Raw genomic sequence first — 23,272 nt, forward strand, 5'->3', positions numbered from 1 at the left:
CGGCTCCCTTCCTTAAGTGTTTTGCAAGGAACGAATAGAAGCAGGTTTGGCACCAAAGTGTTTTGACATTTTTCAAAGGTAAAAGAGAGAGGTGGCAGTTTTATCTCGTAAAAAAAGTCTTCTGTTCCCCAATCTGCAGGTGTGGGATAGCATTTTGCCTCAACTTATATCATGCTGTTTACGGAGCTGTCATTCAATGTACCAATGGATATGGAAAAAGTAGTTGATGAATATAAAAATTAAGTGTGGGGCATAAGCAAAATGTACTGATCTGTCTTCCACAGGTGCCTCTCTCACAAATTGCCTTCAGCTCTGGCCCTCCACCACAGATTCTTTACAATCCAGCTCAGCAGATTCTGACGTATGCTGGGTTTTGCCCTTCTGCAGCAACTGTTCCTCATTATGCTTCCTACCATTTACCCCTTCAGGTATAGTAGAGGAAGAGTTCCACTTCCTTTGACTGTAAATCAGATGCACCGTTATGGCGCTGCTAGACTGTCCTCATGGCAAAGGGGAGGCTGTTTGTGTGGGGGTGGGGTATGTATCAGACTAGCACTGAAAGTAGTTTTCAGCACTTTTAAAATAAAAGTGTTATATTGTTTGTTTCTACTACAATTTAATATGTTATATGACCAGTATTGCAGGTGCTCTGCTGAAAACACAGAATCAAAATTGGAAAGACAAGCCAGAGCTGCAGGAATAACATATGAGCCGACAATTTGTGTGTGGCTGGGTGTACACAGCAGGGATAAGGAACCTGTGCTCCTCTAGACATTGCTGAGCACAACTCCCATCAACCCTGACCACTCAACCATGCTGGCTGAGGGTGATGGGAACTGGAGCCCAATGTTGGAGGGCCACAATTTCCCCTCGTATTCAGTGTTGGTGAATTAGGCCATAGAATCATAGTGTTGGAAGGGACCACGGGGGTCATAAGAGTCCATCCCCCTTCAATGCTGGAATCTTTTGCCTGAAGTGCAGCTTGAGCCCATGAAGATATTAAGAGTCTTATGATCTACTAACTGGGGTATCCCATTGTGAGTCTCTCTGTGTATACCGTATTTTTTCTGTGTATAAGACGTCCCCTATTTTTAGGGACTCCAATTAAAAAAATACAGGGGATTGCCCCGTGTATAAGATGACCCCCAGTTTTTCACATAATTTTAAAGTAAAAAAAACCTAGTCTTATACAGTACATGGAAAAATACGGTATATTACCGCAATTATGCATAAGTGATGGGTTTTTAGTTTATTTAAAAACATATGTTTATATATATGCCTAATGCTCTTTTGAAGTCCAGTTAGTAGCTAATGAACGAAAACCTTTTGTTTTGCTACAGCCTACCAACAATTTCCCAACAGCATCATCTACTGATATTTCTTTATCCGACGACACTCAGCCACCATCTCAGTCCAGCTCTAACTATGGCTTGCCTCCCAATGCTCCTCCATTATATACACCATATTTCCTGTCAGGTGAAAAGCCTCCACCGTACGTACCGTAGCCAAGACACCAATATTAGCAAGTAGCAGGTTTAAAAACAAAAGCCTTGGCAAGAAATGTGTGCTAACTAGCTAGTGGACTTTCAGGAGTGTCATATTGTGTGGCATGTTATTTATCAGCTTTAAATCCAAATAACATATTAACAAGATAATGATTGCAAAACAGGCAGGCATCACAGACAGTTGATCGATCAGTCAAATATTGCATGCAGTTCTTTTCAACCTACCTTTTAAACTAACATGCATCCCGCTGCACCTACAAAGCAACTATTATTTATAAAACAGAGCAAAGATCTAGGTATCCACATACAGCCTGCATTTGGATATTAATGATAAATCTGGTTTATCGTAATGAAAATGAATCAGGTGAGCTTTGGGTTCGTGACAATCCTTGTCCTCTTCCAATGCAGCTGCAATGAGAAGTTTGTGCTTTTGTTTCCGTTTCCAGTTAACACGGTTTAGTTTTGTCTGAACCCTAAAGTATGGGTAATCTTAATCATGGTTTATTGGGGGAAAAAACCCAAAAGCCAGAGTTAACACTAACCACGGTTTGTTTGCAATTGCACATAACACTACTATGATTTGTCAAACACAGAAGCAAGTTTTTGATATACTGATTATATAGGGACACATGAACTTGCTTATCTAGATTTGTTCCTGCAACAGTTTATGGTTATGTCTGAATGCAGACGTTGTGTGCTTGGTGGCCCAAGATACTAGATGACAGCCTTTATATTGCAAGGGGATGTTCATAGAGAGAATAGCAATGCAGATACACAAGTGAGCCGCATGTGCAGCAGTTCACTGCACAGTGGCAAAGCCGCTTTGTATGTAAATCATTTCATAAAGCTGCAAAACTCTGGCTTCTTAGTTTTATTTCCTTATTCATAATAGTTGGGTTTACCTCATTTAGAATCTAAATTATTACTGCTGTACACACAGAACAGCTGTTTTAGAAAGGGAAAGATACTTTTATCTTTCTTTCATAGCATTAATACCTTCTTTTGGGTGGATATGTCTTCCAAAAGATTCTGACGATTATTTTACAATAAAATATATTGTGTGTAATATATTTGTACTTTTCGTCTATGCGTGTTATAGATGAGATTAAATATCATAATTTCATATGAACTGTTTTCCAAAGGGTTAAAATATACTGAAGGATCAAAGTATTTTAAAATATTTGGATTTATTCTCTTGTCTCAACAGTTGTACTGTGCAGTAGTTACTACTACTAAAAATAAAGTTATCTTTTCCATATGCTACAGATTCAACAAGTGATGCAGTATTTAATGCTGGTACATAACAAAAGGGGGGCTATATTAAAAGCTTCTGTTGCTATTTACAGGGAAGCAATTTTTGGCAGAGGTTTGGAATGAGACAGGGAGTGGCTTTGGTTTCAGGATCTATCTCAGGATAGAGTCCACAGGCTACCCATTTCTAGCTTACGAGATTTTCACATTATGTAGAATGAGACAGCGGGGTGGGTGGAGGATAATGATGAAGAAAACTTGGGAGCAGAGAGGAGGAAAGAGGAATAGAAAGCAAGCAGGACATGGAGGCGGTTTATACCAGGGATGTTGAACCTGTGGCCCTTGAGATGACATTGGACTCAAACTCCCCATCAACCACAGGCAACATATAATCTGGACAGCCACAGGTTCCCCATTTCTGAATACGGTTGATGGAATAGAACAGGCAAATATAATAAATGGGATTTTTTTAATGAAAAGTTCAGAATTCAATGTAAAGAAAGGAAATGCACACTTTTTTTGGTTGGAGAGCTGTAACATAAAATTCAAAGAATTGCTAGTTTTGGGAAGTATTAATTAGACATGCTCACATTAAAACACAAACCAAACTGAATTTCTTATCCATCCCTAACTATGAGCAAATTGGAAGCAAGTGGGGCGAGCATCAAAAGGGGAGTAAGTGCCAGGACCAGCCCAAAATATTTTGCTGCCTAGGGCACAGCAGCCACCCCCAGTGTGACGGTGCTCCTGTTCCAGACTTACCTCACTACAAAAGAGAGTTTGTGTGATAGACCATAACAGCAAGAGGAGAGAGGGCAGGCAGTGGGGCTAGGTAGAAATCTTTATTCTCCATGCTCCATATGTATAAGTTTTGCATGCAGTGAGAGGGTGGGGGAGGGATAAACTGCTCTATTCCACTGCTATTTCTGCACCCATGCTGAAAATGCAAACCATCTGTCTCCAATACTCCTAAGTGGGAGGAAAAGCCTTGTCATTTCCACTGGGGAGAGTAGAACATACCAAACACTGTGCGTATGGATGTGCTAGAGCAGGCATCCCCAAACTGCGGCCCTCCAGATGTTTTGGCCTACAACTCCCATGATCCCTAGCTAACAGGACCAATGGGTGGGGAAGATGGGAATTGTAGTCCAAAACATCTGGAGGGCCGAAGTTTGGGGATGCCTGTGCTAGAGTATACATGAAGTGAAGCAAACCATTTCATAGCAGAGACTAGCACCACCCAAAGGACTTAATGCAAGAGAGCAAAGTATTCCCGCCCCACACAAACAACAACAAAACAACAGCAGCAGCAGCAACCACCCCTGCAACATATAGAGGCAGTTCCAGTTTGTAGGGCACTTGCTTCTGGTTTAAATGCCAACAGCTCCATTGCTCATGTGTCCTCAAAAGTCCATCTTCCCCCAATAACTGCTATCACTCTTTGCCTTTTCAAAAAGCCTCAGACAGGTTTTTCTGCCTAGGTTCATTAGAAAAAGACATCACCTAGTTGCCAAATAGCATCAGCCAACAAGGAAACCAAGCTTTGATATAAAACTCTAATATTGCTCCAAATCAACATGAATAAAGTAAAATTGCATCCAGAACACAGAGCATCATTGCTTCAGCTAAGTAAAAAAAAAGTTTTTTATATTTTATTCTTTCATATTTCATTAAGTCAATAAGCAGCATTTGGTAATAAAAAAATACAGAACTATTTTTTAATCTTCCAGTCCACTCAGAATATATTACCAGTTGCCACATGGCAGGTATGACCTGCCTCTTAACAACTCACCTTCGGCAATAATTTGCAGCTTTGGGTTATTAATATCAGTTTTCTCAACTATTTACAAATATATTACATCTTTGAAACCCTCCCAAGCAAAGAAATATTTCAATAATTAATCTGACACACGAGTTTCAGTAGCTCCTACATAACTTCAGTGTTCAAGAGAACTATACACGCAGTGCTGGAAGTCTGAATAATTTATATCTTATTTATATTTATATATTTATATATATAAAGGAAAGCATTGAAATGGGACTTTTCTGAATATAAAACGTTTGTGTGTGTTGCAGTGACATCTATTGACCAGTCTCTATTGGAGGACAAGAATGAGATGTGATGTCATTGGACTTGTAGACAGCTTCATCTAGATCCACAGCTTGCTTGTTAACTTTCACTGTCATGCAGCCATGGTAGAAAGCGGTGACTGGAGTTGAAGTGACAGGAACATCTGTATGTTTTGTTTTTGTTTTTTTAAAAAAGAGAAGGAAAACATCTTCAATAAAGGTTACCACCAAGTTCCTCATTCTTGTTAATTCTAAAACAACACATTTTTTTTTCTATTTAACATTCTAAGCTGTATGTGGGTCTATGACTAACACAGGCTATGGGAATAGCTAAGCTGCAAAATTCAGGGAAGCTTTCGCAGAAGGAACTTCAACAGCATTTAGGTTTCTGCATACAAAGAATTAGAAATTGTTCCGGGATGTAGTGTTTCACTGCTTCTTCTCTTTCTCAAATTTTGTTCTTGTCTTCCTTTCCAAGGTCTTCTGTTCAATTGTAAGATAAGTTTTGGCACCAAGGCAAGTTTAGCCTGCAGGTCTCTTCCCCCTCATGACTATCTGCACTGATAACAGCTTAGGGTTCTGTCTGGGAAAAACTCTCCCTTGTAACTTAACTCCTAGACAAAAGGTCTGGATTAACCATTACATAATTTAGGACAGAGGCAACTTCTGATGAAGTGTAATTATCTGATAAGATAATCTCATTCTGTGGAAGATGTTCTCATCCTGCTTGCCGTTCAGTTTTGAATTATCTACAGCTCAGCACAAGCTGGCTAGTGTTATCTGAAGGTATGGATGTGTTCCCAGGGCTTGGGGTATGGTCCAAAGGAGCATGAGGTCACCACCTTTCTGAAGCTAAGCAGGTTTGTGGTTGGTCAGTGCCAGGATGGGAAACTGCCTGGGAGCTACATATACACCACCTTGGGCTCCATGGTGGAAGAAGTGGGCCCTCATTCCAATAGATGGTGGCTAAGTGCACATGTAGCATTGTGTGGTGAGGATGCAGACAAAGGAGTACAGGAACCCAGATAAAGATTTAGCAAATGACTTCTATGTGCCTAGTGCTGTTTGATAGAGGGATGACCACCCTGTCAGTCACAGAACATGCATATAGGCTATGGAAATATTTTCCTTACTATTATTGGGAATCGGCCAAATAATAATTTTTTTAGTAAAAGGTGGGAAGGCAAACTGCACTAGAGATGTTTAAGATAATATATCTGTCATACACCTTTGATCACAGCTGTGTTGGAATTGGTAAAAATCTTTTATTAGATGCCTACCAGTATCCATGTAAACACTGAAGCAGGAAGAGAGAGAGAGGATTTTAGTATAAGCCAATACATGAAGAAATCAGCTTATATCAACATTACTGCTATGTCTAATTTATAATCCATCTGCAATTTAATCTGCAGAGAATCATTCTCTCACTCACATTTGCACACACACACACCATGGTTTCAGCTTTTGACCTAACAACCTCTGTAGCCGTTCCTGTGTAGCCTTTGCCTGTAACACAAGCTGGATCTGCAGGAATTAACAGTGAACCTTTTGTGGCAAAGAGAAACACAGTCTGCAAATTCCTGCACAGCAGAGTTCCGTTAAAGACACAACTACAAGACTTTGATCAAAAGTTGGCAAACGTAAAATTTGCACGCACACACACACACACACACACACAGCAAGTATCTTGTGCTCTGGGGGCTCATGTAAGAAACAAACAAACAAACAAGCTATGTGTTGACATCTAATGTAACAAAAATTGGCTTAAACAAAATGCTTCTGTGGAGGGAACTAAAAAAACGCATTGATTTAAGAAAACCACATGACACTTTTTGCAGCAATACCATTAGCATTCTAATAAAAGTAATTTCGGGGAAAATTTTAAGGTATGGTTAGGTAAAGATTTATCAGTGTGATTGTCTTTTGCCTCTTAACTATCCTTTTTTTGAAGGGAAAAAAACTACTTTAGGAAAAGACTTTGCAACTAACAAAGGGGCCACTGCAGGAAAGAGACACAAAATATAAAAAGGAAGAGCTGATGAGATGAAGGATCCCTGTGTGCACATTGTACTAAGCTGAGCTACCATGTAGAAAAACTGAACAGATTAGTATTTTTTAAAGATGTTCTACTATTCAAATTATGCTGCTGTCATATTCCCTAAAGCACTACCAATGGACAATAGTTAAAACCGGAAAAGTAACCTATTGGGCAAGATCCATCCACTTTGCATGCTTAGAGCCTTCCAGATTTGCATGCACTGAGAGTCTTCCCATAGACATTTATTAATTTATATGTTTCTTGCTCTTCAATATTGAATAATAAAATCAACTTAATAAAACCAAAAACAAACAGCATTAAAGCTGTTTGAAACCAGAGACATTGAAACCAGAGCCTAGAAAGATTCAAAAACCTATCAAAATAAACATCTAAAAGGCCTGGGCACGAAGAGAAAAAGGAGAAGGGTCTTCAGTTGCCAGGCAAGCCTTCCTGGGGAAGACAAGCCAGGGCACCAACACTAACACATCCTCTTTCATATCACTGCTCACCTCACTTCCAAAGGCCTGTAGAAGGGCCTCTGAAGTAGATCTCAACATCAGAGCAGGAATATCAATCCTTAAACCTTTGCTGGTCCTAAACTATGTATGCGGGACTTTAAAGACCAGCACTTGGAACTGTGCCTGAAAATGGAATCATCCTTTACTTGTGTTACAATCCATGCCTTCTCTCACTGAGGTTATTGCTTAGGGCTTGGCTGATGCCCAGAAAAAGAGTCAGGAAGAACTTTGCACTCCTCAAAAAGACACCGGCTACTTGGGAGAAAAATAACTGAAGCATATAATATTTTTGGTGGGGTGGGGCAGGAAACAATCCTGCAGATGCAGACATCTGGTGGTATTTCCATTCCACTCCCCCAGTACACTAGAATTTCTCTGCAAACCAAAACATTTTAACCCTTGTGTCTCTAAAAGCAGACACCCAGATTTTATCAATCTGAAAACAGAACAAATAGTGATGCCTGATAATGCTTCCACATTGAGGAAGTCTCTATTTTGTGTGAATAGCCCAGATTTAATTCATCAACATGAATGGGACTATACCTTTGCATTCAAAGTGCCTGGAAGCAACCAAACTGGATTGTTAGCTCCTGTTTGTTCACTCCTGTCACATTAGGATCATAGGGAGGATCTGCTAGCCTTTAAAGGGAGATCTATGTAACACCAATTTTTAAGTAGTATAATCTTTCTAGGAACATTTCTCTGGCCTTTCACGAGCATAAAATGTATGTTGCCTTCTATTTCAATGTTTCTATGTGACCTCTTATCTAAGCAACCCTCACTTACTACAGTGGAATGCAATTTAGAATAATGATCACATTTGTGATTTCTGCTTGGGAACATACTATTTTCCTTTCCCATCCTTTCCTGATTAAAAACACCCTTCAGGTTCAGTTGTGCTTCAATCTCCAAACAGGCAAAATTTCAAATGGCAGGCTATAGATGTCACAACAAGTCATTTTTATTATTGTGACAGGAACAAGTGGCAGCAAACATCAGGCTCACAGAAACCCCTCTTTTCTCATCTGCAGCCAGGAAGACAACGTTAGAAGTTTTTGATTTCAGTTTGCGTTAACCTGTGGTTTGTTGTGTTATCTGGCACAATAAACCGCTTAACACAAACCAACACACTATGGTTGGTTTAACAAGCTGCCAACTTCAAACCAAAACAAACCACAGTCCCTAGTTTGGACACATCACCAAGAGTGGGATCATAGTTTATTGCTCCTGTATGTACTAGACAAGAAGCAAAGTGAGAGTCACCTGTGGATTCATTGTAAACTATTAACCACAGTTTACTGTGACATGTGAATGCTGTCCAAGCAGAAGTAGAACATGGTCACTTCTAGTGACTGTTTGGAAGTCTACACTCTGGACTGCAACATTTGATACTCACCTGGCAATCCTCCCACATAGGTCTTCACAGATGATTGCAGGTAATTATCCAAGAGAGACAAATTTTCTTCTAGCTGTGAATGGCTTAGTTCACTCTGTCCTGCAGTGCCATCCACAGTCATCAATATTTGACCCCTGTCAATGGAGATGTCAATCAAGTGTTCCTGTTCATCACAAATGCTTACTGCCAGTCTGCACACCACTGTATTCTTCACTGCCAAGACAATGAACTGAATAGCAAGAAAGAATAAGGAACGAGATGGAAAATGGAAGTTATAGATATTTATAGGAAAAGATAGCACCAACACACCCTATTACCTTAGAAATATTTAGGGAACTTAAGATACTATTACCAAAAGTAAGGATTGTTCCAAATTGTAGTGGACAACCACTCCCAAATGCACTGTTATCCCCACTCAGCAGAAAAGGCTTTGGGAAAGTTTGCTTTGAAACTAGCTGACAACCCTCTCTGTTTGAATTCAAATGTTTCTCCTCAATACATTAACCGCATGAACTGCTTTGCTGGGTAGGTCCTAGAACTATCTAGTCAATCTAGATATTTCTGGAAAACTCATAAGCAAGACATTAAGCTAGTAGCCAATAAACACAGCTTGTTGTGCAGAATGTGGTTAATCAGTGGTATACTACATCTGAACATGGGACATGCCACTTTAGCTATTATGACGATAAGAAATGGGCAAGAAAGGACCTGCATAATTATGGTGGGTGAAGTGAGCAAAGAAAAGCAAGCTGAAGAGGTGGATGTTATCTTTCATTTTTTATCTCTTCTACCATCACTGTCTAGTCTGTGAAACGCTATTGGGTAAGAATTTATTTCTTGCTATTAAACATTTAATACTAGTGTCAAGGAATGCCCTCTCATCAACGCACAATCCAGTCTTGTTTACTCATAGGTAAGCCCCACTACGAGATGGTTGGACAGTGTTCTCGAAGCTACGAACATGAGTTTGACCAAACTGCGGGAGGCAGTGGAAGACAGGAGTGCCTGGCGTGCTCTGGTCCATGGGGTCACGAAGAGTCGGACACGACTAAACGACTAAACAACAACAAGCCCCACTACATTCAATGAAGGTTATAGTCTTACAATATTATCCTGTACATCTCTACTCAGAAAAAAAGCCCTATTGAATTCAGGCAAGAGGGTATAGAACAGCATCCCCAAACTACGGCCCTCCAGATGTTTTGGCCTACAACTCCCATGATCCCTAGCTAACAGGACCAGTGGTCGGGGGAGATGGGAATTGTAATCCAAAGCATCTGGAGGGCCGAAGTTTGGGGATGCCTGGTATAGAATCACTGACTGTATGATTCGAGGCATGATTACTAGAAGTAGATTCCACTGAATTCCATGAAATCCAGCGCCTAGCACAGCCTTAATCACACTATTCAGGTAATTATCATAGCCCTGAGTTCTGTTCCCACTACTTTAGTATTCTGCTTTGTGAACGTTCATTGTTAATAGATATACATCTCTGGCCATTAATTAAATTTAGGTATATATTATGTTGTGGGCATAGTTGGAAATCTGCTGGTACAATTTCAGTATCTCCCTTGAGTTCAATAAAACCATTCACAATGTATCAAAAGAGAAAATGGAACAAAAAGGCATAGGTTGCAACTCAGTGAATTAAATTATGAGGCCTTAAGCTCAGTGATAGAGCATCTGCTTTGCATGCCTATGTTCCAGGTTCAATCCCCAATGACATCTCCAGTAGGGCTGGGAATGCCCCCTGCCTGGAATCCTGGAGAAGGCACTGCCAGTCACTGCAGAAGATAATACTGAGCTACATAGAAGAAAGGTCTGGCCCAGTATGAAGGCAGCTTTCTATGTGTCTATCCATAGAATTCTATTGTGATGCATCTGACAGTGTGAACTCCGTGGCCTATGAAAACTTGCTGTTGTTTTGCAGCAGTTCCTCACCACAGCGATATGACTCCCTTCCTCCTTATTTGTGTTATTCTCAACTCTAACGGCATCAGGTAACATCTAGCAAAATAAACTTTCATGCCTGATTTGTTGGGAGTATTAAGTGGGGGACATTAAGTCTGAGGTGGGGAACCTTAGGCCTGGGGGATGAATGTGGCCCTCCAATCCTTTCTATATATAGCTCTCTGGACTCTGCCCAGAACACACCCACTCCCTCCATGCCAGATCTTTTCACTAGCCCTACCTCATACTCCTTTTTTAGTGTTTTTTGGCTGGAATGGGTCCTTTGAACCCTGAAAATGCCTCTTGGATGCCTGGATGGAGGAGAGAGAAAGATCTAGGTGTGTGTGTGTGTGTGTGTGTGTGTGTGTGTGTGTGTGTGTAGAAAACATAACTATTGGAATTGCATCTTTGGTCTGGCATGCTGCTTCTCATCCTGGTCCTAAAAACCTCAGCGATACACCAAATGAAAACAAAAAACTAAAATTATACGTATTTACCTGTTGTTTAAGTTTCTTGGTGGAATGATAGTCAATCAGAGCCACCGATAAAGGGACTGTTGTTTCACTGCTGATGAGGGCAAAGAGCACCCCTGTATCTGTGGCTGGTCGAATCAGAATATTTACTTTTACCTCCCATTGCTTCACTGTTTCATTGGTGTCAAGTGGTTGGGCTACAGAAAGAAAGACAGAACTTAGGTACATAAAAGTTTCAAACAGTCAAGCACAGATAAGATTTCCTCATCTGAGACAGGGGAAAACAGATAGCTACATATTATTAAATCGCCAGTATAAAGGAGAGTGCCTTTCCATACGAAACTATTTTAACTGCTCTGTTTCATCCATCTTACAGAAAGTGCTATGGCCCTGTAGATTGCTTGAAGCCAAGGTTAAGCTTTTTAATCAACAGGGAGACTTCTGATTGCCAGAGGCTATCAACCCGGCGTACTTGGGGATCCTTCAGTGTGAGTCATCCAGCTTCTGCATCAGCCTTGAGCTTTAGGAAGTAATTGAGTGATCTGATATCAACGAACCCAAGGGGAAAACAAGATGACTCTCACAAAACTCACAGCAATATAAATGTATAAATAGAACAAAGTCCGCATGACCTAATTGTAGCCCCAGGTTCTGTTCTCACTTATTTCAGTGTTATGCTTCGTGAATGGATACCAAACTAGCACAATTTGTTTTGTTTTTTAAAATATCAGTTATTAAATTGGGAGCAGAAAGCCGGGGGGGCCTATTAATTTCAGCACATTTTAATCTTCCTCATTGTTGTGGCACAATTCATCATGGAAAATTTGTGCTCGCTGCTGATAATTCCTGCTATAAAGCATCATGGGGACAGGATGACTCAAATCACCCAGCACACCTGGGATTGTGGGAAGCAGTCTGACTGATACCTGTCTGCATGTACAACAAAGGAGAGATAGATCAGGCATCTGGCTTGGAGACAGGTCAATATCACAAAGATTCACCAGTATGTTTTATAATCCCAAAGGAAGGGACTTCTCTGGATAATAAATAAAAATAATAAAAATCTGTCCAACTGATCATCCATCTTCTACAAAATATTTGTTAATTTCCTTAATAGGGCATCTGGTGCCCAATTTTTTTTAAAAAAACAACAACCTGGCAGAAAGAAATGTATTAATAGCTTTTTAATTTTTAATTTGAATTTCTATCCCACCCTTGCTTTCAAAAGAGCCTAGGGTGTTGATGGCATATGTATACAATATATTGAATTAACTTCTTTTTTTGTACTTTGCATTGCTAAATATATTGCTAAATTTATTTCGCGAAACACCCCCCCCCCAAAAAAAATAAAGTAGCAGGAACCTTGGAGCGGTTGGCAGGGGGGAAATGGAAGAAAGAATTAAAAAACTGAGACAAAGGCATCGCCGGGCGGAGCGCCTAGCCAGCAGCCTGGCCTCTTCATGGCCCAGCCGAGGAGGCCTGCCGCCCCACCGCCCGGAACCATAGATACCATAAAAACATAATAACAATAAGACATCCCCTGAAAATAAGACACCGTGTGTTTTTTGAGGAAAAAAAGTTATAAGACGGTGTCTTAAAAAGGGGGAAACACGGTACACAGAAAGAAATGATCCCATACAACAGGGGAAAAAATGATCCTGTACAAGAATCATATATTTTAAACTACTTTTTAAAACCTTCTATATCTTTCCTTCTATCTATCCATGCACACAAGTGTGTATGTATGCATATATTTACATCTGATTTTAAATGCCAATGTTTCTCTTGACCCATTAATTCTAGATACAGTAGTGGCCTCTGGTTAAGAACTTAATTCATTCCGGAGGTCTGTTCTTAACCTGAAACTGTTCTTAGCCTGAGGTACCACTTTAGCTACGTAATGGGGCCTCCCGCTGCCACCGCCGCACGATTTCTGTTCCCATCCTGAGGTCAAGTTCTTAACCCGAGGTACTACTTCCGGGTTAGCGGAGTCTGTAACCTGAAGCGTTTGTAACCTGAAGCGTTTGTAACCCAAGGTACCACTGTAGTCTTTTGGGGTGTGCACTTCCACATTAGACTTTCTTCTTGTGAGCAACACTGAAATAACACAATATGGTATATGTTCAGGGAGCAAATGCCAATTTCAATCTTGGCTGAAACGGGTGTGTATGTTAATCACCCTCCTAAAGGCCTCTACTGTGTTCAGTCTGTGCAGGATTATTAGGCTCAACTCAGCACATGTCACTGAGAAGGTGACCACATCGACTCTCAGTATAATCAACACTGCTAGAGGGCCAGAGAGAGAGAGAAATGACCCTCACCATTGCATTTTAACCCATAGGGAATGTTTCACCAGATAACAAATCATGGAAGGCTCTGACCTTACCAAGAAAAGTCTGAACTGAAATATAAAAATACACTGTGAAGTGCAAGCAGCAAAAAGTAAACCAGAGCTTCCTATATTGTGGGGGGTTTAATATACCTAACATTTTTTCTCCTTTACTACTTGAACCTCTAATTCAGGTTGAGCTTTCTTTTTTTTTTAATGAGGAAGATATGGCAATTTTAATACAGCACTCCTCAACTGACTCTCTTTCTCTGCAAAATTTAAGTGCGTATTTTCTACAGTATAACACGATCAGACACTTACCATAGCTGAAATTGAACACAGCAAAACCATTGCCAGGGTAGAAGGAGCCTCTTCCTGCAACCGCAAAGCACTGCATCTTATCATTCACTCTCACTGTCTCTTGGATGGTCATATCCTCGCCATTCAGCCAATTCCAGCCCCTCATACACCCGTCCATTCGTGGGTTAATCTAACAAGATTAAGTGCATGGCTTTACTTTCAGTTTTTTGCTGAATTTGTAATGAGGGATATGGGTTAAAACATTTTATAAATTATTTTTAAGGACCTGAATACCCCTCTTAAATATAAATATTTCCAAGGTAGGGCAGAGAAAAGCAATAAAATCATAAAGTAACAGCAAATCCAAAAAGTCAGGTTATGTATTTCAAAGATACTAAGATGGCCTTATGTGAAAATGAATCATTACATAAATCTGCAGTACAGCCGCACTAGGAACATTGTGTACAATCCATGTCAACCTATCTCAAATAGGATATCACAGTAATGGAAAAAAGTTATGGTAGCTTCCCTATGAGAAAAGGCTTTTTAGTTTAAGAGAGAAAGACAATGAGGAGAGGGGCTAATAGATGTTTGTAGACATTAATGGGAGTTCATCCCTTACTGAACACTGACATCTGGAGAGCACCAAATTGGGGAAAAGCTAATCCATAAAGGAGGACTCCAATGTCCTGAACACCCGAGCCCAGGAATACCCACAATACTACATACAAAATCAAAAAAAGAATTGGAACATTTTATCTTATGAGAGAAATTGGGCATCTTATCACAGCTTAAATACAAATTCAATAAGAATGCCAGAAACCAAATTAATTTGATTCAGAGGCTGGATCTGACCTATGGGCTGCCAGCTGACCACCCCACACCAGTGGATTACTCCCTATATATACTTAACAGTAGTACTTACAGGCTGGACAAGATCTTTAGTCTTAAAAGGAACACCTCCCACTGTTAGGTTCAGCTGATAAAGTCCTCTGTCCAAAGTAAACAAATCCCCTGAGACAGCTATCTTCATAACTGCATCCTTATTGACTTTTATAACCAAACTTCTCTCCAGCTCTTCCACAGATATCTGAAGGAGAGAGAGGGTGGGGATACGAACAGGTTCAGAAGTTTGGTTTAGTTCAGAAGTTTAGTACCTGCATGATACAAAAGGCATCCCACAAAAGAAAAAGAAAAAAGGTGAGGGAGCTAATATCACATCATCAGGTAGTCACAAAGCATTCTTGTCTCTCCGGAAATTTAGGATAGAGTTCACATAGCTATGATCAAGCCTCCTTTGGCTTTTCATGTACAATAAGCAAGCCCAATTTATGCGCAAAAGTGAAGGCAGTATTACAGAATGCTATGGCAGTTTTATATTTGCAGTCCGATCTTGACTCTATGATGTAAAGGAAGAAGACCATATAGTTCGTAGTTTCCAACACTATTGCAAGGTAAGCTCTTAATCCATTTACCCTGGGAACCAGCCCCATTCTCTGCACCTGAGTATAATGGGTTATGGAGCCAGAGTTCTGTGCCATATCTCATAGGAAGGTTTGCACCAGGTAGCCTTGCACCATGTAGGAGCTATGGCGTGTCCAGCATGTGTGAGGAATATGGCTTCTCTTTTAGGATGGAAAAATTAGCAATCCTGTTTGATGGCCATCTGATTGCTCCAGTGCAATCCTTTGATTTCTCTGCCACAGCACAAGATCCCTGCTTTTATGCTGCCCTCAAACAGGAAAACAAACCATGGAGTGGCAGGCTTAGTGTTAAGTCTGAACCAATGGTTCAGGCTTGTTTCTTTCCAGACAAACCATGATCTGAATCCAATATTGTTGCCGCAACAAGGTGGTTTCCCTGTTTGGCTAACAAAGAAGCAAAGTGGAAATGTTCAGCCTGCATTTACCAGGAAGCAGCCCATGTAGAAGCTTGCTTGCTTATTGATTTCCTGCCCTTTCTCCCAAAGTAGCCCAAGCAGCAAACACCAGACTATGTTACATAGGAATGAAGATCATATGAAACATGGCAAGTGGAGATGGTAACATTTTTAAAGACACACACACAATGGGAAGAGGGGGGGTGACACTTGAAGGACTGCATAACTCCAAAATGTTTTAAAAGGGAAAGGCATTTGGCAAAAGACCTCAAACTCACAAATACAGTAGTTTTAGGGGAAGCTTTGGGAGCAATCCAAGTCAACAAATTCTAGCTGGATGAATGCAACAGACTCCCAAGAACTGCTCCTTTTTCTTCTAACAGCATATAGGTAGATATTTACAAATTTGCTGACTTTTAATTTTTGTTCTTAACACCTGATCCCATTTACCAAAAAACCCCAAGAAGATATACCAAGCCTCATGGGCACTGACATTAATGCATCACTTGTGGAGTTTTTTGTTTGATTGTTTTTATGCAGAACTATGAGGAAGAACATGGATTACAAGTCATCAAGTACAACAGTGCAACTAAAGGAACAATTTTTGGCAGAGTAAAGCAGATTAACAGGGATTAAAACTACTTCCTAGTCTATCAGAAAATCTCCTGCAATTACATCAAATTACAAAATAATTGCATTTGCCAGCCCACACGTCTTCCATCCAGTACTAAAAGCACCAGATTCTACACACATAACCACAATGATATCATACAAATTTATCGCTTTACTAATTAATGCAGTAAAAATCTGGAATTAACTTTGCTAAATGCAATGTTTCCTTTTTTGGTTTTGTAGGTTGGCATTACTTTACAATGAGGTTTTTTTGGTCAAGATGTTCATTATGTAACCCAGAAATTCTGGTTTTACTGCTGCAAGCTGACAAGCCTGTGCATGTTAGCTGCATTACATATTTCCACAGTAAGTCTAAACTATTTATAAACAAAAAACATTTAACTTATCCATCATTTTACTCCATACTGAGCACTCCATACTGTTAAGGTATTATTCCCCCCCCACACACACACACTATTTTTGGCCAGTTTTAATTAACTGGCCCTGCTAGTTGAAGCCCATGCAAGCACATCCACTAGTGCAATAAGGCTTCCTCCCCTTTTCCTCCTGATCCTTTGGTTCTGGGCAGCGTTGGAAGAACCCCTAGAACCGCATGCAGAGGGGAGAAGAGAGATGGTTCTGCTGGGCAAGCAGAAATCTTGCGCTGATAGAACATTTCTAACAGCATGTGGATGAATTCCTCCTATAATGCATACAAACAAACAAACAAACAAACAGTATTCACAGTTTGTTCCACTGAATGGAGGAAACTGTTTGTTTTGATGATAGTTGAGGAAATGAACCAGACATGAAAGGGCGTAACTGGAATTATGAGGAAAGCACTGCAGAGGATGTGTTTTATCCATTAGTTCCTTAACAAATAAAGAGTCTCTCTCTCTTGCACACAATAGTATTCAAGAATACTTCCACAATTTTTTTTAATGAAACAATGTTTTTAGTATTTCTTAAAGTGTTCTTTAGGGGTTAGCGATTGACATCATGTTACAGAAAAATAAAACAATACTCTGTATTAAAATATTAAATGTCAGAATTCATCATTTGAGAGATACAGAGAGCTCTAAATAAACAGTTGAGAGGTGTGGGATTTAAAGAGTTATAAGGCATGAGAACAGCAGCCTGTACTATACCCACTGTCTGCCACATTCCATGGTTGATCATTGGTCCACTGCTGGTCACACGGCCTATTCCATTGTACTTCAGTTGCAACTCTAGCCGACCATTGCGCAAAGCCAAGACGATCCACGTACTGTCTCGATGGCCTCCAGCAAAGAAAAGGATGCCTTCAGGATCAAAGGTTCTAAAGTCGAATTCAGCCACAAGTCTGGCCACAAAGATATAAGAAATAGAAATCAGTTTTTTATGCAGTGTTTCGGGAATCAGGAAAGATAGCGTGCTTTCCATCTAGCTGATTCATTTCAGAGATGCAGATACTGACTATAACGGATATATAATCATATTGCCAATGACAGCTGTCATTCATAAGCACACACACACACACGGGCGCAGACATCATCCAAAGGCATGGTAGGGGGTTTCACTTAGGTGACAAACATGACTGCAGAATCTTGCGGTACCTTAAAGCAGGCACCCCCAAACTTCGGCCCTCCAGATGTTTTGGACTACAATTCCCATCTTCCCCGACCACTGGTCCTGTTAGCTAGGGATCATGGGAGTTGTAGGCCAAAACATATGAGGGCCGCAGTTTGGGGATGCCTGCCTTAAAGACAGGGAAATCTGTTGTCCTCCAGGTATTACTGGACTCCAACTCCCATCAATCCCAGGCAGCATGGCCGATAGTCAGGTATGTGGAATCTGTAGTCCAGAAATATCTGAGAAGCCACAGGTTCCCCATGTCTGCTTATGAACACTACTAAAAATTCCTTCAGTAGCACCTTAAAGACCATCTAAGTTTTTAGTTTGGTATGAGCTGTCGTGTGCATGCACACTTCTTCAGATACACTGAAACAGAAGTAACCAGACCCTTATGTATATTCAGAGGGGGGGGGTGATGGGAATGGGTGATGGGCTGATAGGAGTGGTAAACCTGTTGATGACTGTTAACTACGTTAACTACGTTATTGTGACATGGGACTGCCTACAAAAGACCATACTGTCTGTCTGTAGCCACAAATACTTTTCTAAATTCAGTCTACAATAGTGACAGCAAGTTATTGATCATGGAAAGATAATCTGTTTTGACCCATACCTATCCCCCAGTTTAGCATGTGTTTAGAAAAGACCTTTCCTCTTTAATTAAAAATGGATTCTCACCGTGTTGGTTGTTTTCTTTTAAAACGTAGTTTGATAACAGGTGTGCCACTAAACATTCTTCCAAGATAGAGGGATTTAACGCTTTTTGCAGTAGCAAAAGATACACAGGGCAAAATGTCCTGCAGGGAGAAAAGCAAATCACGTATTTGCGCGCATAAAACTTTAAGACAAGGTTTAGAAACAGCGATTTTCTTTTATTTCTTTTATCTTCAAAACACTGATAATTCAATGCCACTGCAACTGTCCAATAGTAACCAGGGGACTACAGTCACCAGGTGGAATCTACACACATATAAAAAACGCTGTGAAAATACTTTTTTAAAAAAACGTTTTGAAAAATGTATTGAATTTGCCATAGTTCACCATTGCTATCTAGTGTCACATTTGTATACCACACTTTACAACACACCTAAAATGTTTTATTTGCAGCTGTATAGCTGAGTCCACTCCCAACAACCCCTCCTCATTCCAGTTAGCAACTGCAGATTAAGTCTGGGCATAGAAATGTATGTTTAGACACAGCTAAAGAAGAACAAGTTGATTATGATGCAGATGGTCCCAGGTTCAAACCCTGGCATGTCCGGTGGAAACCCTGGAGAGCTGCTCTCAAGCAGAATAGACAATTATAAGCTAGATAAACAAACATCATACTCTGAAAAAAGGCAGCTTCCTATATTCCTATTTAATATTTCCTTTTGAGAATTAATGGGAGGGAGGAGAAAGCAGGCAACAAACACCAAGTTAATTGCATTCCAGGAACTGAAATCCACTGTAGGGACACACTGTTTTTGAAGTTATGCTGGCCTTTTAATGGGTTTGCCTCCAGTCTTAGGGAGCCTGAGACAGTTGGAGTATTCCCCTTTGTATAGAGTTGTTTCAAAGCTTTGGGAATGCATTCTTTCGATCTTATCTCGGTGAACAGAAGTAAGCACGCTACCTCACAGGTGTTCATGTTCTTGGAAAGTTTTACTCCACCTCTTCCATTGCAGTGGCAGCTGTAACTTCCTGGCAAATTGACACATGCTTGCTCACAATATTTCTGTTCGCACTCGTCCACATCTATACTCCAGCAACAATGGAGAAAGCAGAGATGCAGATTATTACAGTACATTCCTTTTTAATGTGCTGGGCTTAAAAACAACAATAACAACTGTTGTCCAAAAGTAATATCTAGCATGTCTTATTCCCTCTGGGGCAGGTGGAGGGGACTCAGATAGGGCACTCAAGGTGCTCTGCTTTAATATCATCAATAATTTCATATATGACAGACAACATTTTGGGGGGACTCTGGAGCTGCAATGAGTATTACAATTCTGAATGGAGTCAAGGGTCTGGTGGATTGGGAAAGGACAGTTTGGGGTGGTGACAAAGTGGGTGATCTGGTTCCTATAAAGCCAACACTCCCTCTTCTCCCCCAATTTTGTTGACAGCTGTTCATCTGTTAGGGGTATGCCATTGTCATAAAATCCCCAAATTCTATATAATCTCACACTTCTCCAATGAATCATTTGGTTGGGTCCTGTCTGTATTGTGAAATTGTGGATGAAACATAAAGGGATTAGAGGCGAGACTGGGGATACTAATTTTGAGATCCAGGAATGAATGCCACACTCCAAGATCAGTGCTAGAAAATGGGTTAGTGATAGCATAGAAAGCATGGCCAGGATGGTAATATGATTCAGTTTGTTCTATTCCATGTCTATCCACTTATCTCTGAAATTGCGTAATTCATTTCTGACATCATGCAAAAGGGATTGCTTCATAATACCAAGTTCTCCCTAGTCACCTTCTACTGAGATTGTCTGGGCTAAAATTGGTTGTTAATTTTGTCCGCCAGGGGAACCTTCCAAGACTCACTGTTGGTTATGTATTGGCATTCTGCAAGGGGAAGACTCAGATTACTGCATCTTTATGGGTATTATGAGGCAACCTGTTTGCAGCATTATCAGCGCTGAATGGTCACTATCCAAAGAAAACACCATGGCCACAATGTCTCATGCAGGCTTAATTCAAGTAAAGAAATGAGGACAAAATTTTTGATGATGCTAAAAAAATATTCAAAAGATAGCAGTTCTCTAGAACAAGGGTTCCCAAACTGTAGCTCATGGACCACTGATTCATACAGGTGGTACGCAGCACTGTCCACATTACATATTCACATGGATTTTAAACTGTATTTCAATGGTCTTTTATTTCTTATATTGCATTTTACTATATTAGTTTGAATTCTTTGGAATGCAAACTGTAATATTAAAAAATGCAACATATGAAATAAAAGAAGCAATACAAAGAGAATTAAAAATCATACCACATATTGCACCCTACATTATGATTGCTACAAAGGGCAAAAAAATCTTTAAGAGGTTCAATAAGACCATCAGAAATTTTCAAGTGGTCGGGGGTGAGGGAGGAATTTGGGAATCACTGCCCTAAAGACTTAAAAATAACTATCGAGGGGGGGGGAACTTTACGACAGCAATCTATCAAGCCTCAGAATTATCTTTGTTGAATTAATTCCATCTACTAACCTTCACAAACCTTTCTGACATCATCATAAACATAGCCATCATCACAGACACATGAATAAGAGCTTATCACGTTTTTACACTGAGCTTCTCCACAGATGCCTGGTGATACTGTGCATTCATCTATATCTGAAAAGGAACAAAAATCAACAGCAATAATCAGAATGTCAACATTCTTTCAATGCCTATCATTCCCAAGTTCCATCTTGGTCCAGAGTCAATTCTCATTCCATTGTTACAACTAAATAATGGAAGTAGGAAATGACTTCACTCTTCCCAGAAACCAGAAGCTGCTGTTTTGTAAGTCGTATAGCATCTTGGGTAAAATGCTACCACATTATTGAGAGGGGAAACATAGAAAAAAAATATCACAGGAAATATGTGACAGCAATATAAAATAAGGTCAGAATTTGTGGGACAAAAAGGATCACAGAATTAGGAAATGACAAATTGTTTGTTTTGCTGAGGAAAAAATGAAAACATATTTTCAAAGCCTTTTCCATCCACTAACACACACACACACAAACGGGAAGATGTTTCTGCGTGTGATTCTATTGCTGGAATCATGTGCACAGCTCTTGAGCAGATTCCTATCCAAATTCACTATTGCATACTAATGTGAACGAGAACTTGATATGACCTTTGTTTGCACAGCAGGGTGTGAAAACTGATGTCACTGCACCCCCTTCCACTCTCTTGGTATGGATTTAAAAATGTGTGTTTAATAGAGCTGATCCTGCAGGCATGAACTGCAACTCCTATCAGCCCCAGCCAGCTTGGTCAATGGCCAGGGATGGTGGGAGTTGTAGTTTGGCAACATCTAGAAGGCACCAAGTGAAACCTACGCTATAGGACAACCTTCCCCAACCTAGTACTGTATATTCCTGCATATAAGACTACTTTTTAACCCAGGAAAATATTCTCAAAAGTCGGGGGTCGTCTTATATGCCGGGTCGTTATTTCTTATACGGCGAGTATATCCCAAACTCTATATTTTAACTGGAAAAGTTGGGGGTCGTCTTATACACCCAGTCATCTTATACGCTGGAATATACCTCCAGATATTTTGGGCTAGAATCCCAGTAGCTTGAGCCACCTTGTCCAAGAGTCAGGGATGATGGGAATTGTAGATATATGTGTGCACATGTGTGCTTATCTATCTGATAGGCACCAGGTTAGAAAGGCTGCCAAAAGAGAATGGGTACAGGGTAGGGTTTTTCCCGTATGCAGACTACAACAGCATTACTCTGTTGAAAAGACAGAAGTCTTACATAGTTTACTAAAAACACAGGCAGGAAAGAAACACCAGACTTACTGTTACTGGACAATTTCTTGAATAATTCTAAGGAAGATTCCCACCAAATATTGTTGAAATATTCATACATTTCCAAACTCAACTCTATTTCATGAGCTAATGCAATGCAATATATAGAAAAACTAAGAAAATCTACACTTCACAAGGCACTATTTTTCAGAGTCAAAGTAGGCTGGTTAGTTGGGGCACGCTGGCACAACCCAACATGCAAATCCTTTGTGAATCACCACTTTGCTATGGTGCTGGACAGTTCTGTGGTATAACTACAGACATGCCTAGACATGCACACTTGGCTTTTCATACTGGAATCTTAAGCCATAGTTGTAAGAAACTAAGACGTATTAGCAACAGTTCAATTTAGCTGTCAGTGGCAAAATGCTAATAAAGAGAACGGAGTGTCCTGTGGCACCAAGACTGGTAAATGTATTGTTGATTTGTCTTTCACAGACTAGAACCCATTTTATCAGATGCAAAAGAGTTCACTTGAACAGCTTGTGCAGAATAAAATTGTATTTAAAAAAATGCAATACATTTCCAATCAATATATCCCCTCCCCTGTCTTATCTCATCACCTTCCCCCACTCTCCCTATTTTTGCTGTGACAGGCCAACACGGCTATGCCTCTCGGGAACAATCGCCATATAACATTGATATTATCAAGCTTTCATTCATTCCAATGGCGTTTGTGCAGTAGGCTTCTGGAAAAGCACTGGAGTCATGACTAACAACAAAATGAAACAATCATAGCCCCATAGTACATAAGGGTGTAGGATGTTAGCATCCAAAATGCACATCACATGTAAAGGGTTAGTTGCAAGA

The 23,272-nt window shown here is 40.2% G+C and overlaps 2 protein-coding genes across 3 annotated transcripts in view; one reads left to right on the forward strand and one right to left on the reverse strand.

Annotated features, from left to right (window-relative positions):
• TMEM255B (transmembrane protein 255B) overlaps positions 1-2,439 on the forward strand; it is a 52,087-nt gene extending 49,648 nt beyond the window's left edge. For both annotated transcript variants that reach the window (XM_035114880.2, XM_035114879.2), the window contains exons 8-9: positions 285-428; positions 1,341-2,439. In XM_035114880.2, coding sequence (XP_034970771.1) covers positions 285-428; positions 1,341-1,505 — 309 coding nt within the window. In that variant the 3' untranslated portion in view covers positions 1,506-2,439. The remainder of the gene's footprint in view (positions 1-284; positions 429-1,340) is intronic.
• Positions 2,440-4,386: 1,947 nt separating this feature from the next.
• The window catches only part of GAS6 (growth arrest specific 6), a 42,956-nt gene continuing 24,070 nt past the window's right edge, over positions 4,387-23,272 (reverse strand). The window contains exons 7-15 of the mRNA XM_035114871.2: positions 21,142-21,267; positions 19,551-19,672; positions 18,614-18,732; positions 17,474-17,663; positions 14,756-14,920; positions 13,852-14,020; positions 11,226-11,398; positions 8,779-9,007; positions 4,387-4,990 (exon numbers count right to left, since the gene is read on the reverse strand). Coding sequence (XP_034970762.1) covers positions 4,839-4,990; positions 8,779-9,007; positions 11,226-11,398; positions 13,852-14,020; positions 14,756-14,920; positions 17,474-17,663; positions 18,614-18,732; positions 19,551-19,672; positions 21,142-21,267 — 1,445 coding nt within the window. The 3' untranslated portion in view covers positions 4,387-4,838. The remainder of the gene's footprint in view (positions 4,991-8,778; positions 9,008-11,225; positions 11,399-13,851; positions 14,021-14,755; positions 14,921-17,473; positions 17,664-18,613; positions 18,733-19,550; positions 19,673-21,141; positions 21,268-23,272) is intronic.

Source organism: Zootoca vivipara, chromosome 4 (genome assembly GCF_963506605.1).
Source record: "Zootoca vivipara chromosome 4, rZooViv1.1, whole genome shotgun sequence".
Taxonomy (NCBI): domain Eukaryota; kingdom Metazoa; phylum Chordata; class Lepidosauria; order Squamata; family Lacertidae; genus Zootoca; species Zootoca vivipara.